Source organism: Convolutriloba macropyga, chromosome 1 (genome assembly GCF_964194025.1).
Source record: "Convolutriloba macropyga chromosome 1, txConMacr16.3, whole genome shotgun sequence".
NCBI lineage: Eukaryota > Metazoa > Xenacoelomorpha > Acoela > Convolutidae > Convolutriloba > Convolutriloba macropyga.
Window position 1 is genome coordinate 32,568,148 of NC_134468.1, and position 14,677 is coordinate 32,582,824.

At 36.2% G+C, this 14,677-nt stretch overlaps 1 protein-coding gene across 1 annotated transcript in view; it reads left to right on the forward strand.

Moving 5' to 3' along the window:
- The window catches only part of LOC142348259 (uncharacterized), a 53,791-nt gene extending 49,644 nt beyond the window's left edge, over positions 1-4,147 (forward strand). Inside the window, exon 14 of the mRNA XM_075399559.1 lies at positions 3,890-4,147. Coding sequence (XP_075255674.1) covers positions 3,890-4,050 — 161 coding nt within the window. The 3' untranslated portion in view covers positions 4,051-4,147. The remainder of the gene's footprint in view (positions 1-3,889) is intronic.
- The last annotated feature ends 10,530 nt before the right edge of the window (positions 4,148-14,677 follow it).

Sequence of the window (14,677 nt, forward strand, 5' to 3'; positions counted from 1 at the left end):
CTTGAGTCCTTGAACACACAGTGATGGCTGAGATAATAGCTTTTCTCTATTGGCAGTAGCATCTCCTTTGCTGGTACTTCTTCCATGTGTCCTAGTTTAATGAACTCATTGATGAACTCGTTGTATCTTCTGTACAGATCAGGCTGTTTTTGAAGTCTATGAAGGAGACTTCTAAGTCTTCGTTGTGCTTGCTGCTGGGAATCCCCCAGTTCTCCAATTTCGTTCTTAAACGGCAGTTTTACGATGAACCTTCCTTCAGGGCTTCTTCGTGTGGTTGACTTGAAGTGTTCTTCACATCTTCTTTCATCGTCGGTCAGATGTTTAGTTGCAGGCACTTCCTCGATTTCCCAAAAACGCTGCAAAGTGTCTTCAGATGATGACACAAAGTAGGTTTGCAAACTGGAAGAATTGGAAGTTTGCACGTTTTCGCGTCCAATTACTAACCAACCGAATACTGAGAGCCGATAAGTAACGGGGATGTTTGGTTCTTTCAGTCTGTTGTTCCCAACCATCAAGTCCTCGTAGTGTCCAGCTCCAATGATTAGATCAACTTGGGCGGGCTTGTTAAAGTCGGGATCAGCCAACTGTAGTTCCTTTACTGTCTCCCAATTGTCTGTGTTGATGTACCGAGAAGGTAAATCGTTTGTCATTTTCGTTAATACTGACGCGTCAATGATAATTGGTGCTTTGTTCTTTGGTTGAAGGCAAAGGTCAACAAATCCGCGATTAGTTGAGACTTCATTTCCTCCGAGTCCAAAAACACGAGTATTGTTCCTCTTTCTCTTTAGCTGAAGTCTTTGTACTGCAGATTCAGTTACAAGATTATTCTGAGATGCAGAGTCCAGAATTGCTCGCAGATATACTATTTCTCCTTGAACATTAACAGGAACAATTGCTGTCTGAAGAAAAATTTCCTGTGTCTTGTCTTCATGGGTGAGGGCTGCTGTTATCTTTTGATCGATAGTTATTTGTTCTGCATTACTGCTGGAGGCTCCAGATGAAATCTTCTCCTGATCTCTTGCGTTGGCTTTGCGGTTGTTTCCAAACGAGTTTTTCAATTGATTTAATTGATGCGCATCTTCTCGATGCAACAACGTGTGATGGTTTCGTCCACATTGACGGCACGAAGAACCATCGCAACTCTCTGCTCGGTGTCCTGGTCTTAGACAATTGAAACAAAGTCCTTTGACTTTGATCAGCTGGGCTCGCTCCTTGACACCTAAACCTTTGAGCTTACCACATTTGAAAATTCTGTGTTCCTCTTCACAACATTTGCATTGCTGATTCGTTGTCGTAACATGAGTGTGAAGTTGTCTCTGTGGATGATTTTGTTGCGTATGCGATCGTTTTTCGGTATTTGATGAACTGTTGCTTGGTGCTGCTGACTCCAACGCCTGAACACGTTCCTCCAGGAATTTCTTTAGTTCCTGATAGGTCTGTAGTTCTTTCCCCTTTGAAGAAAGCTCCCAGAACTTTCGTGTTTCGGTGGGCAGTTTTTCTGCAATCAAGTAGACAAAAAAGGGGTCCTGATGCTCAACTGGTTGTCCCATGTTCCGAAGAGAAAGTCTGTGTTCCTCCATTGTGTCGACAAGTTTTCGTAATTCCCGTGTGTTTTCGTGTGAAACTGGTCGATATGAGACAATTCCATGGATGTGGGCTCGAAGTATCAATCTCCTGTTGTCGTATCGGTTCTGCAAAATTTCCATTGCAACATCGAAGTTGTCGTCGGTGACTGTGATTGAAGTTAACATCTTCGAAGCTTCTCCCTTCAATGCTGACTTCAGGTACTGTAATCTCAAACTGTTTGTCAACTGATCGTTATCTATTACTGCTCCCTTGAAGCGATCGTAAAAGGAGATCCAGTCCAAGTAGTTTCCGGAAAAACTGGGCAAGTCGAGCTTTGGTAGATTGATGTTCTGTATATTCCTCGAAATCGTGGTGCTTCCGGCTGCAAATGAGCTCTCTTGTGACGAGTGTCTTGTCTTTCGTTGAACAAACCGATGAATATAGTCGATGTTTTGGCATATCTTGTCATCATACTCCTCTGTCTCAACAATTTCATCGTCCAAGTTGTCAGCATCATCAAAAAGAGACTGAATCTTTTGGTTCTGCTCAGATAGGAAGGTTTGCTTCTTCTTCAATAGTTCAACTATCTGCTGCAGTAGAATAAGGTCGTCTTCATTGATAAGTGTGAACGGTTTGTTCATTATGCCGTCTGCTTCATTGTAGAGTTTCGTTGCAACTCCTCTGTGAGCCCCACGCGACTTTCGAAGAAGTTCTAGATTTTCTGGCATGTTTCTGATATGCTGTTGTCTCACTGTTCCTTGCATTGTTCTTGATGCTGTTCTTTAGTTGTATTCTTTGGCTTTATTCTTTGTCTTTATCTGTTGTTGTAATTCTTTTGTGGCTAAAAGCTCAGAAACAAGTTAAAACAGCGTGAAAGTTGTAAATATAGGGTTGTATCTATCCCCCCCCCACAAAAGTGCGGCCAATTTTTACGCGCGAACTTAGTCTTAGTACTTCAGGGGGCAAAGTAAGCTAACAAAAACCGTGTTCTCGTTGAGAACTAGAGAGAGAGAGATTGACTTCCCCTGAAGTTTTTCAAAAACAAGTATGCAGAATCTTGAGTATACAGTTACCCCACTAGATATCCTCTACCGGGTCTCTTGGTTAGGTTAATCAACCTAGTTATACAAGTTAATCAACTTGAATAACATGTGGGGGAATGATGGTATCTAGTTGGGGGGTCCGCTTTTCAATTTCCCTTTAAGTTTCCCCTTTTAAGGTTATCAACAAATTTTTGAGAGAGTGAATGCTTTGGGTGCCTAATGCTTCGACTATTTTATCCTTAACCTATTTTTCGGCGGACCATTAAATGTTGCGTTGCAACACTTATTTTTGTTGATTAGACTTGCTTTAAACGCTTTAAAGACTTAAATGCTTTATGCTTAAGAAGAACTCAAGCTCAAAAGGAAACAAGTGTTGTTGATAAAATCAGATGAAATTATGATTTCTTAGTTCAAATCACGTGGTAATTTATTGTTGCGTTTGTTGAAGTCATCTTGAATTGAAGTTTTGAAGCTCTCGCAATATGAAGGTCAAAAGGTTGTTAACCACAACAGAGGGGTTAAAAGATAGAGGGGTTAAATGATAGAGGGGTTAAAAGATAGAGGGGTTAAATGATAGAGGGGTAGCGGGACACCCCTATTTCATGCTAATATGTGCACACGAGTTGAATTAATCACTTTTATGGAATTTTTGTTTGGATGTTTTTAGTATTCAAATACTAAGAAAGAAAAAGAGTGCCGTATACCCCGAACCAAAATTATAACCTAGATCTTGTATGGAATCCATATTTCTGTTAAAAAAACTGAATTCAAAATTTTTAAAACTTTGTCTTATTTCTGTGACTAATATAAAGACGAAAAATTGTATGACCTTGCTAAATTAAAGAAAAGTGTAATCTTTCAGCGAAGACTGGAACTGAAACTAACCCTTGAGAAACTATGATACAGTACTTATTTGATGACTCAGCATTGAGATACGATGAATTGGTATTGGTATACAATCCCTATTCGAGACCATATGGTTATCGTATGGAAGTTCCTGCAATACGAGTGGTTATTTTGCAAGATCTTTTTGTTATCTTACAAGATACATGGTCTTGCAAGATTCTGCTATAGCCTTGCAAGATCTTACAAGACAGCCATATGAAGCGGACTGGGATGGCTTTAGTGTGCTAATCCATTTATGTGATTCTACTCCATATTTATGTGATACTTGCCACTGTTACTGATTTTTGAAGTCGTCAACAAAAGTGTCTAAATTGTGTTGACTCTGATTCTGAAAAAAAGCAATAAAAAGAAATACATTCAATTTCCGTGTTTAGAAGCTACTGAGGATGAAGTAATGGAGAGATTGAGAAATGGCTCAGTGCCAGTCACTAGTTTCGGCCCAGATCAAGAACCACAAACCATACCAACAACATCAACCACAAGCGCTAATGCAGCAACCACATTAGTCACTGCTGCTACAGCTATTGGAACATAATTCTCAAATATAAATTGTATTAGAACTTAAAATTTGTGTTCCTCAATTTGTGTTTTTTCCCAAGTGACATATTAAGTCCCAGAAAGTTGCGATTGTTCTAGAACATAGTTCTGATATAAAACCTTATAGCAGGTTTTAATAATACTGTAGCAACATGCTATTCTCTGACCGAATAATTAGAAACTATCAGAAATTTTTTCATTTGACAGTAAGACATGCTCTTGATCCGATCCAATGTTAACAGTCCGTATCTATGCAATTCTAGTAACCGAATAAGGAACCTTATTCGGCCATATTTTAGACAGAGGAAACCATAATCATGATTGCCGATCGAGATCTGCTTCTATAATTAGTGAAGTAAGATTTTAAGATAATGTCGAGCGTCGCATGCAAGACAGTCAGCTTCTTCGGGACATTCATTAACTTTTTATCTATGTCAAAAGTTAAATCAATTAAAAACAAGAGTTCAGAGAATTTGTTGTTTTCACATTATCTGTGAGATCATTAACTTCTTTCTCTTGCTCTTCGCTCAACCTACTTATTAACCAAGGAGGTTTGTTACTGCGTGTTTATTCATAATGACCCAAAAAAATTAAAACTGTCAGTTTGCGTTTATCAAAGCAAATAGATCAAGGGTAAATTTAATTTCAATTCAACAGTTTCCGCAGACAATTTAGCAAAATATATGTTTGAAATCAGTTTTCGTTTCTCATAATATAAGTCAACGTTACAAAATTATGAGTCGAACTTTTTAATACGCGGAACAATCGGAATGACAAGTTTTTATTGTAAAATTTTATTTAAGAATTTAGAAAGATTTCAGAAAGTTTTGGTCATGGCAGTGAAAAAACTAAATTCATTTAATCACATAATTCGAATACAGTGACTTTTTTTCAGCTGTAGTAGATATTTAACAAGATTTGTAAATTGGAGTTCAAATGAGAGAAAGGAAAATATGAAAAATGAATATAAATTGAACGAACAAAAACATATTTAATTGGTCTCCCGTGTGTCATCATGTATCCATGAACAAATTAGAAAAGTCTTACAGCTCAAATCCAGCCAATTAAGAACGCTAACGGTTGAAAACTGATGTATAAAAAATCTAGATTTGATGATGAAAAATTTGACATACTAGAGCAACAATACAGTTATCAGACAATGATTGCGGAAAACACAGGTATTGAATTGCAAAAGCATGTTTGACAAAACTAACACAGAAGGGGCTATTACCCTACGAAGACACATTATACCGTGCATTTTACATAAAAAATAGAAAACTATCGTGCACGTGTTCCTATATTATCCACGCATAGTATCTCTCATTGCCTAGCAACGTAATTATTCGGCGAAAACTATGGCGTAAAATATCAAATGATCTTAAAAACTTTCAGCCTCATTAGCTCCTTGCCAAGAATGAAATCCAAAAATTGCTTCATTGAAAAATTATTCGCCTGAAGAGCTTAAGTCTTTCTGCCTGATGTCTTTCATGTCTACTAATGTCTTTCTGCCCGAGTTCTATCCAGGGGCCAAACTTGTCTGAACATAAAATGAACCTCGATGAGTATTGTGTTCCTTTCTCCAACCCCCCACCCACGCACCCATCAATAATTTGGGGACGGAAAACTGATCTGCAGCTACCCGGTGAGAACGTGCTGATCGGAAAGGCAGTAAATTTACAGAAAAAGCATTTTGAACAAAAGGTTCATTATAATAATCGCAGCCATTACAAAAATGACAAAGCACTTATTTCAAATTTTTCCTTTTAAATATACATTTGAATGACTTGTAATGAATAGTAATATATTAAAAATTTTTACTCATAATGCCTTTTTGTTTGGTAATATCTCAGATATATAAGATGGATTCCTATCAGTACGTGATAGAAAATTGGTTCGTTTTCATTTGAGAGCTATAAGGATTTGGATAAACGTAGAAGCCTATTTTTGCTCAAAAAGGTCAATGAATTGAAATGGGTCATTTGTTGGATTAAAACTTAATTTAATGAGAAGCTGACTCAACATAAACCCAAAATTAAAAAGATTCTTTCAATATGCAATATCGAACTTATTGGAAAATTTATAACAATTGATTGAGGAAACGAAGTCCCCATTACACAGCGTATATAGAGCTTTAACCCAAATTTTTTATTTTTATTGTTTTTATTATTATTAATATTGTTATGCTGATCCGTTATGAAAATACGGGCGAACTAACAATCAATTACGAGGATTCTCGTTTCTGTGTTACTCTTCTTTAGCTTTATCACTTTTTCAACTGACACGACTTAGTGAACTAATTAGCTAGCAGACAATACCTGCTAACTAAGTGCGTAACAGAAATAATTCCACGTGGAACTAAACATATAAGTGAACATCAACAACTAACCATAAATATAGCACATAGTTTAAAGAAGTGCTTGTAATACTAATGTAACATGCTTTGTTTCAGTCCTTGGGGAAGTCAACCATAACACACCCTCCGCGACGAAGAATTTCGGTCTCAAAATTCATTGGGATCGTAGAAGTCACTGTGGTTAATGTCGGAGATTGAGCTCGTAGCTCCTATCTCGTTGCTCCTCGGTTTCTTTTTGATCGCCCGGCATTGTTGGTACTGGGTGGGTTAATTTATTTGGTTCGTTCGCTCTGTCAGGAGTTGAATCGATTTTTATCGGGGCAGTGATGTTCTTACTGGAAGTAGAACGGTCAAGATAGACTATCTATATTGGCTCTTCATTGGCCTTGGATTTTGGCGGTGAATTATGTTGCCATATTTGGTTCACTATTCTATCCTCGCAACGTTTTGAGCGTGCTTTACTTGGCCCTGGTGATGTGTTGTCAATTATAGGAGTCGCCTTGAAGTCATCCGGAATTGAGGATGCTGTAATTTTAATTGAAGGGCCTGCAGGATTTTCTCTGATGTTGATGGTTTGATCAGAGTTCTATTTGGACAGGGATTTGGGCCTGGATATGAGGAAAGATTTATTTTCCGACGAACTGGATTATATTAGTCTTTTTCTCTGCTTTTGCTTGTAGTTGGCTATGTCGCAGTGCGGCTTCTTTTGACTTGGTAACGAAAATGAATTCTCGGGATTGTCCTGTTTTCGAATTTTTTCCTCTGTTGCCTCTGCTCGATAATTGAGGTTTTGCTTTTTTAGCTTGTTGTTGTTTCTGGTTGGCTTTTGCCATTTTCATTATCTCAGCATGCCCTAGGGGTTCGCGTTGGATGTGATTTGCCGTCTCTGAGCTCGACGGTGGAACTTGTAGTGCTGGTGTGGAAGCTTTTTTCATCTAAATAAAACTGTCTTAGCTCACGTTGGTTACTATGGTTTTCGTTTACAGTTAACTAACCGTGGTTTATTTTCGCTTAAGTTGTTGTTTTGTATTGGTTGAGTTTCCGAAACGATCGCTAGGTTATTTTTGCTTATAACCGTATTTTTTTCTATTGCATGTGTCTAGTGTTATCGTATGGGGCGAATATTTCGTGATTGTGCCTTCTGGAATTACATTTCATTGAATCTTTAACGTACCTCGTGTAGTGGGATTTGTTTTTCGTGCTATTATTTTTCCAGCTGCTTTCTTATTAAAGTTGACTGTTCCTTTTATTAATGATGACTGTCGATGCTTTATTACCGACTGTTATTTAAAATTTGTCTGTGGTAAACCTACCAGGAACGCGCGTGTGGCTAAGCAGCGGTGCGTTCTCTGAGTGATCGGAGTATGGCGTAGGGTCTCGGGTCACGTGTTCCGTTTGGGCTTCTTCGTCCCTAAATTGAATATCTAACTCGTGTGCGGAGTATTTATCGTGGTCCCAGACAATGTCCCTGGGGAACACTGGTTGTTTCAGCTTCCACTTGTTTGAAGCAACCTTACGTAAATTCTTATACGTAAGGTTTGATTGGAGGGGTTTTGTTAGAATGTTAGATAATTCCGTATTTAGAGGTCTTCCGAAATGAGCCTCGAATGGCTTTATTTTTGCTACTGTGTTAGGAATGAGTTCTATTGACTCGATTATTTTTTGATACGATTTGGGCTAGATCGGCATTCGACGAGAGGGTATCTGATTGCATTTCCGCGCTTTAAAGGCTCGCGCTTGATCACATCTGATAGACCGAGGGATTCCATGAAATTTACAGTATTCTTCTAGATATTTTAATGTTATATCTGTATCGCTGTTTTTTTCATAATCTTTTGCATGGGGAAAAACGTGTTAGACGGTCAATTGTTACTAATATATAGTTTTCGTCCTTGTGTTTTCGAAATGATAAGGGGCCAGCGAAATCCATTTGGATTTCTGCATTGGGTTTAGATAGCTTAAGGAGGGTTTCTACCTCTGATTTGTATTGAAGTAGTCTAAAATTTTTACCATTTTTGATGCAGTCCGGACACGATTGAGCCTTTAGGGTGACATCTCTTTGGATGAAAGGGAGCCATACGAGGTCAGTAAAAAGTGCCTAGTTGACCGGGGTGTGTCTCATGTAGGCTATCAATAACTATTTGCATGAGCGAACGGGGGATCACTAATCTGTCGTCATAAAATTTACATCCCGAGGGAGTAATAGAAAAATCTTTTAGAGCGCGGAAGTGAGGGCTTATTTGTTTTAATTGAGAACAACTGTGATCTTTAATTAGCTTTTTAATTGGGGCTAATTGATTGTCCCTGGCTGTTGCGTCCGCCAGGAATCCATAGTTAATAGGAATTCATAAGTAATTGTCTAAGTGGGGGCGTTTTCGAATGGTAACAAAGGTCTTTTCAAAATTAGAATTTGATTGTTGGAGTGAGTTGTCTTGCTGGAATTAAATTATTGTTTGAGGATTTGAATTTGAGGGTTGTAAATTAAAAAAATTAGAATTGGATTTCGATGGATTGATATGATTGAAATTTGAACGATAGATGTAATTGGAAGATGACTTTGCAGTAGAAGGAATATGGGAGAAAGCGTTTGCTTTCTTTATGCTGTTGGCTTTTCGCTGCATGACGTCGTTGTGTGTTTGGTAATTGTCTTCACTATAGTTATTGAGCGTATCGCGTAGCAGAAGATATTTAAGTGTGCTAATTGGATTAGTAATGTACTCTGTGTCATCTTCCTATGGTGAAAGAGGGGGTTGGGAGGGGTTTCTACTGAGGTAATCCGCGAAACCCATATCTTTCCCAGGGATGTGTTCCATTGCGAGTAATCTGTCTACACATCTAGACAAACGGCTTTGATATGTTTTAATTTCCCTATTATGCTTTAATGCCAACAGAAGAGCTTAATGGTCCGTCTGGAGGGTGAAATCTTGGACATGGACGTTATGTTTAAAATGTTGTATGGTCCAAACTACTGCTAAAAGTTCAAGTTCGATAACTCTGTAACGAATCTTCTTTTTACTTAAAAACAAGCTTGCATGCGAATGTGTGCCAAGTGTTCCCATGTTTTTGTTCAATACTGGCTCCTAGGCTTTTATTGCTTGCGTCACACTTGACAGGTGTTTCTTTTGTTGTTTCAAAGTGTTTGTTTTTGACTTTTTTTTGATACTTTTCTTGATGTTGGATAAAGCTTCCGAGTGATTATCGTTCCAATCTAGTTTGTTGTTTTTGTTTGTTTGTTTTTTAAGTAATGGTCGAACAGTTTCCGGTATTTTGGCTAGTTTTGGTTTGAATATGATGGAAAAAAGTACGCTGTCTATAAAGGAACATATTTGTTTTAAATTTTTTGGCTTTTTTAATTTCGTTATTGCTTCGGTTTTGGAAACCAACGGTGTAGTTCCTTGCTGGAGTAATTTTAAACCCGATCAATTCTATGATGTTTTTCGCGAATTCGCATTTTTGGAGATTTATTGCTGGACCTTCTGCAGATCTGTTAGGCCATAGAATCCGTTTATGAGTCTCTAGGTGCCTGTTGGTCTGCTTCCCGGGATGCTGAAATTGCAGTGTTTAGCTACGGAATTGTCTAAAGGGATTTGGCTATAGGCATATATCAAATCAATTTTGGAAAACCAGTGTGTCCCCGGGAATTGTCTTCTGAAATGTGGAATGCAACGGCATTGAATAAATGGTCGACGCTTTGCATCTGATAATTGTTTTTGTGAAATGCTTTGTTTAAGTTTCTTGAATCCAGAGTTAATTTTACTGATTTGTCCTTCTGAGCCGTATTGACTACAGGGGCGAATAAACACATCATCTGAGCCTTTTTTTAATCTGAGAATTTGTTTGTCGACTATTTGTTCATCTAGTCGTTTTAAACTTTTTCCAATAAATGTATGGGGACACGGCGATATGGTTTCTGGACTGGCCTAGACGAGTGCATAAGTGTGGGTATTTTTTATTATTCTTTTTATTACAATTTTTCACTGACTCTATATTAGTGATCCCATTTATTTTCGTACCTTGCTTCGCTTGTTCCGATTGTTGGAGGCTGATTCTCAGTCTTGGGAGGAGATTTCTTCCCATGCGGTTTGTGGTGTTCTGCTCCACAGTCAGGATTGGGCGTTTCGCTGTTGTCCAGCTACTGGAGGTGATGTCAAAATGGCTTACATCATTGATCTTTATTTCTTTGTTGTTAAAACATTTGTACTTCCTGTTTTTTTCTGAGTTGTTTTATAATATTTTGGGGTTGGCAGACATGATTTGTTTTGGCTTTTGTGGAAACTATGAGGCATTGTGGAGATTTTGTGTCCGCTAGTCAGTTGCTTTGTTGCTTCTTGCTGCATGTGGTTTTTAACCATATGTCGTCATTGATGCTTTTGTTGATTATAATATTTGCGACGTGCTCGAAGGTTGAAGGGATAATCAAATTAATGTGGGCTCAATCTTCTATCAACTCTTTTAAATATAGGGCAGATTCCGGATCGGTTGATTTCTCTTCAACCTCTTGTTTCATGTGGTGATCATTTTGACTTTGTGCTGTCACGTGACATACACGTCTGGTTTGATTAGTTGATTAGTCTCTGGGGATTAGTTGTTTAATTGTTGAATGGGTCTTTGAAGCTGCTGTTGTTTCGGTCTTTCGGGCATTTTATATCTGCATAGTTTAGCAAAATGCCCCATCTTTTTGTAGATGCTGCATTGTGTTTGTTTAGCCAAACATACGTTTATATGTCCTCGGCCAAAAGCTGCTCCACATCTCCAGCGTCGTTGTGGTTCTCGGAAGCTTGCTTGTCTTTGCGTGTTTGCTTGTGGGCGTTGTTGAGGACGAGGGCTCTGTTGGAATGTTGCATTGATTGGGTTCCAGTTCTTATTGGATTTGATCTTCATTTCTCTCTTGGGTTCTCTTGTCCTCTTTCCCGAGACAAACCGAAGATTATCACCTGAGCCGGAGTTCTTAAGTGGGTCAGGAGCTCTATTTGGATATAAGTATCATACATCTTCGCTATAAAGAAGTCTTTGATCAGATCTTCTTATACGCTCCCTAGGTCCGCTTTCGGCCCTAGTCCGCGTAGTCTGCCGAAGGAAGTCTCCAGGCTCTCGTTTGAGTTCTGCTGAACAGCTAATAGTTGGAATCGATCAAATGTCGTTTTCCTTGGTCTTTTGAATGTTGATCACAATTCGTAGATGAGCTCGTTTAGGGAACACCTACCGATTACGGTATCGGGGTTTCGTTGGTGATTTATACGGCCAGCTTCTGTCCCGAGTAATAAGTAAAACAGACTCTTCTTTTTAAAGTCCGCGTCATCCCATATACATCTCTCAATAAGGGTTGAACGATTCCTGATTTGAATGGATTCGTTTTCCCAATCCAATTGGTCTCTTACGTTATTGATTTCACGTTTCCGGTTCTCATCGTCGCTTGCGCCTTCGATCGGCACTTTATAGGAGCGGACTGTAGGGTAAAAAGTGGTTTACATGGAGATTTTCTTTCGCCATGACTGCTAATTTGAAGGTAGACAGCCATGACATCCATTCTTGTGTTGATTTGGCGTCTGATTCACAATAGAGGGCGACGCCGACGGGTGGTATTAGATACTGTGCCATGTTATGCTGATCCGTTATGAAAACACTGGCGAACTAACATTCAGTTACAAGGTTTCTCGTTTCTGTGTTACTCTTCTTTATTTTTTTTCATTTTTTGTACTGACACGCGTTCTCAAGAGAGAACTGAATACGATTTGGTTAATTATTTAGGTGCCAGACAAAACCTGCTAACTAAGTGCGTAACAGAAATATTTCCACGTGGAACTAATGATATAAGTGAGCATCAGCAACTAAAATAATACTAATGCAACATGCTTTGTTTCAGTTCCAGGAGATAGTCATCCAAAACAATTATTATTTTTTTTATTGTTGTTATTGTTCTTATTATTATAATAATTAATATTATTTTTGTTATTATTTAAACTATTGTTATTAATTCTATTATTATTATTATTTTTATTAATATTATTATTATCATTATTATTATTATTATTATTAATATTTTTTTATTATTAATTTTATTATTACCATGGTTATTATTATTATTACTATTATTATTTCTATTAGTACAATATTATTATTATTATTATTATTATTATTATTTTTATTATTATTATTAACATTATTATTATTATTGTTATTATTAGCATTATTATTTTTATTATTACTATTATTATTTCTATTATTATAATAGTATTGCTATTATTTATTATTGTTATTATTATTATTATTATTATTATTATTATTATTATTATTATTAATAATAATATTAATATTATTATTATTAATATGATTATTATTATTATTGTTATTATTATTATTATTAGTATTATTATTATTAATAATATTTTTATTATTATTAGCATTATTATTTTTATTATTACTATTATTATATCTATTATTATAATAGTATTATGATTATTATTTTTTTATTATTATTATTATTGATATTATTATTATTATTATTATTCTTATTATTATTATTATTATTATTATTATTAATATTATTATTATTTTTAATATGATTATTATTATTATTATTATTGTTATTATTATTATTATTATTATTATCATTATTATTAATATTATTTTTATTATTATTAGCATTATTATTTTTATTATTACTATTATTATATCTATTATTATAATAGTATTATGATTATTATTTTTTTTATTATTTTTATTGATATTATTATTATTATTATTATTATTATTATTATTATTATTATTATTATTATTATTATTACTATTATATTTTTAGCATAACCAAATTCGAAACCCTCCTTCTTCTTGCAAGAGGAGGGGTAATGGGGGGTATGGGCACTTCTTAGAACTTAGCCCCAAATCAGTAATGAATCAGTTCAGTTATCATATATATATAACGATAAATTACTTGGCTATAAAACTAACGTTTTTTTAAAAAAATTATTTAATTCAGTTTACGGAGCCATTCAACAACAATTAAACTCAAGCGACCAAAGCAAGAGCAACGCCCTCAGATTAGTAATTGCGACTCTCTGCTTCTCAATAACAGCACAGCAATAAAAAGTATGAAAAGAGATTAAACTCTTATCTACTTTTTTATAGCTGTCTGGGGCCATCAATATATTACTTCCAACTCATTTTCAACGCTTTCTGTTTGTGCACTTTCAGGAAGTTGCTACCTTCAGATTGCAATTAGCTGGCTCGAGGTTGCCGGTAAGTTAAAATCGTTCGTGTATGTTAATAACGCAAAAAGCTGTAAATACGACCTTGAGATTAAATTCTATCGCCATAATGAACTTTTCCGTAATGAATTTTTCCTTAATGTAATTTCCCTGTAAATTGAAATCTAAAACAAGCCAAAGTAATTTTTTTCAAGTCATTTTTTTCTTAAATTTTAAAAGTGACCTTAAAAAGGTATCAATGATGTTACATCGGGGCATTGGATCGTGGAGCGCAAACTCTGCACATAAACACCAGCCGCATGAAAACTGACCATTGAGATTTGGCGTGTGTTTAGAAATAAACAAAAAATTGTAGCTGTCTCGTCGACTTTCTCGATGTCTTCCCAATAAAAGGTTTTGAACACCTTTGGAAGTCTTGTTCCTGGATAAAAAAGCCGAATGCAAAAACACTTCTGAGATTAAAAACATTTCTACAAATTTTGTTAGGAGACATTGTAGGTACATTGTAGATAATTTTTTGAAAGAAATTGAAGATCATATAATTGGTGAAATCGTGGCTCTCGATCGATGATTATTATTAATAGCAGTTCAGTTCGAATCAACAAAAGAATCACTCTCGCTACTTTTTTGGAAAAATCTTTTGAGGTATTTCGCCTGATCTTGCTCCAAAATATTTGCCACTGATTTACTATCCATTCGATCAGACATGAAAATTGAGCTCCACTATCATTGGGTAAGACGTCAAAAACGGATCAGTATTGAATGTTATCGTTCAGTAGAGGACACAAAAATCGAAAAACACTCCCCTCCTACAGGTTGAGAACAATATTGAAAAATACGCAGTTCATAACCGCCTGTAATTACAAGGCGAAAACAACCTTCTCAGCCTCATTTGCAATAAGACTTTTGAGATCTTTTCCGTTTGTGCTTCCAGCTTAGTATGTGTATACTTTTTCCACCGCAGAAGCACGTGTAATGTTAAAACATAATAACCGACTATGTAAAAGCACGTGTAACGTGTAAATAAGACTCTTCTTTTTAAAGTCCGCGTCATCCCATATACATCT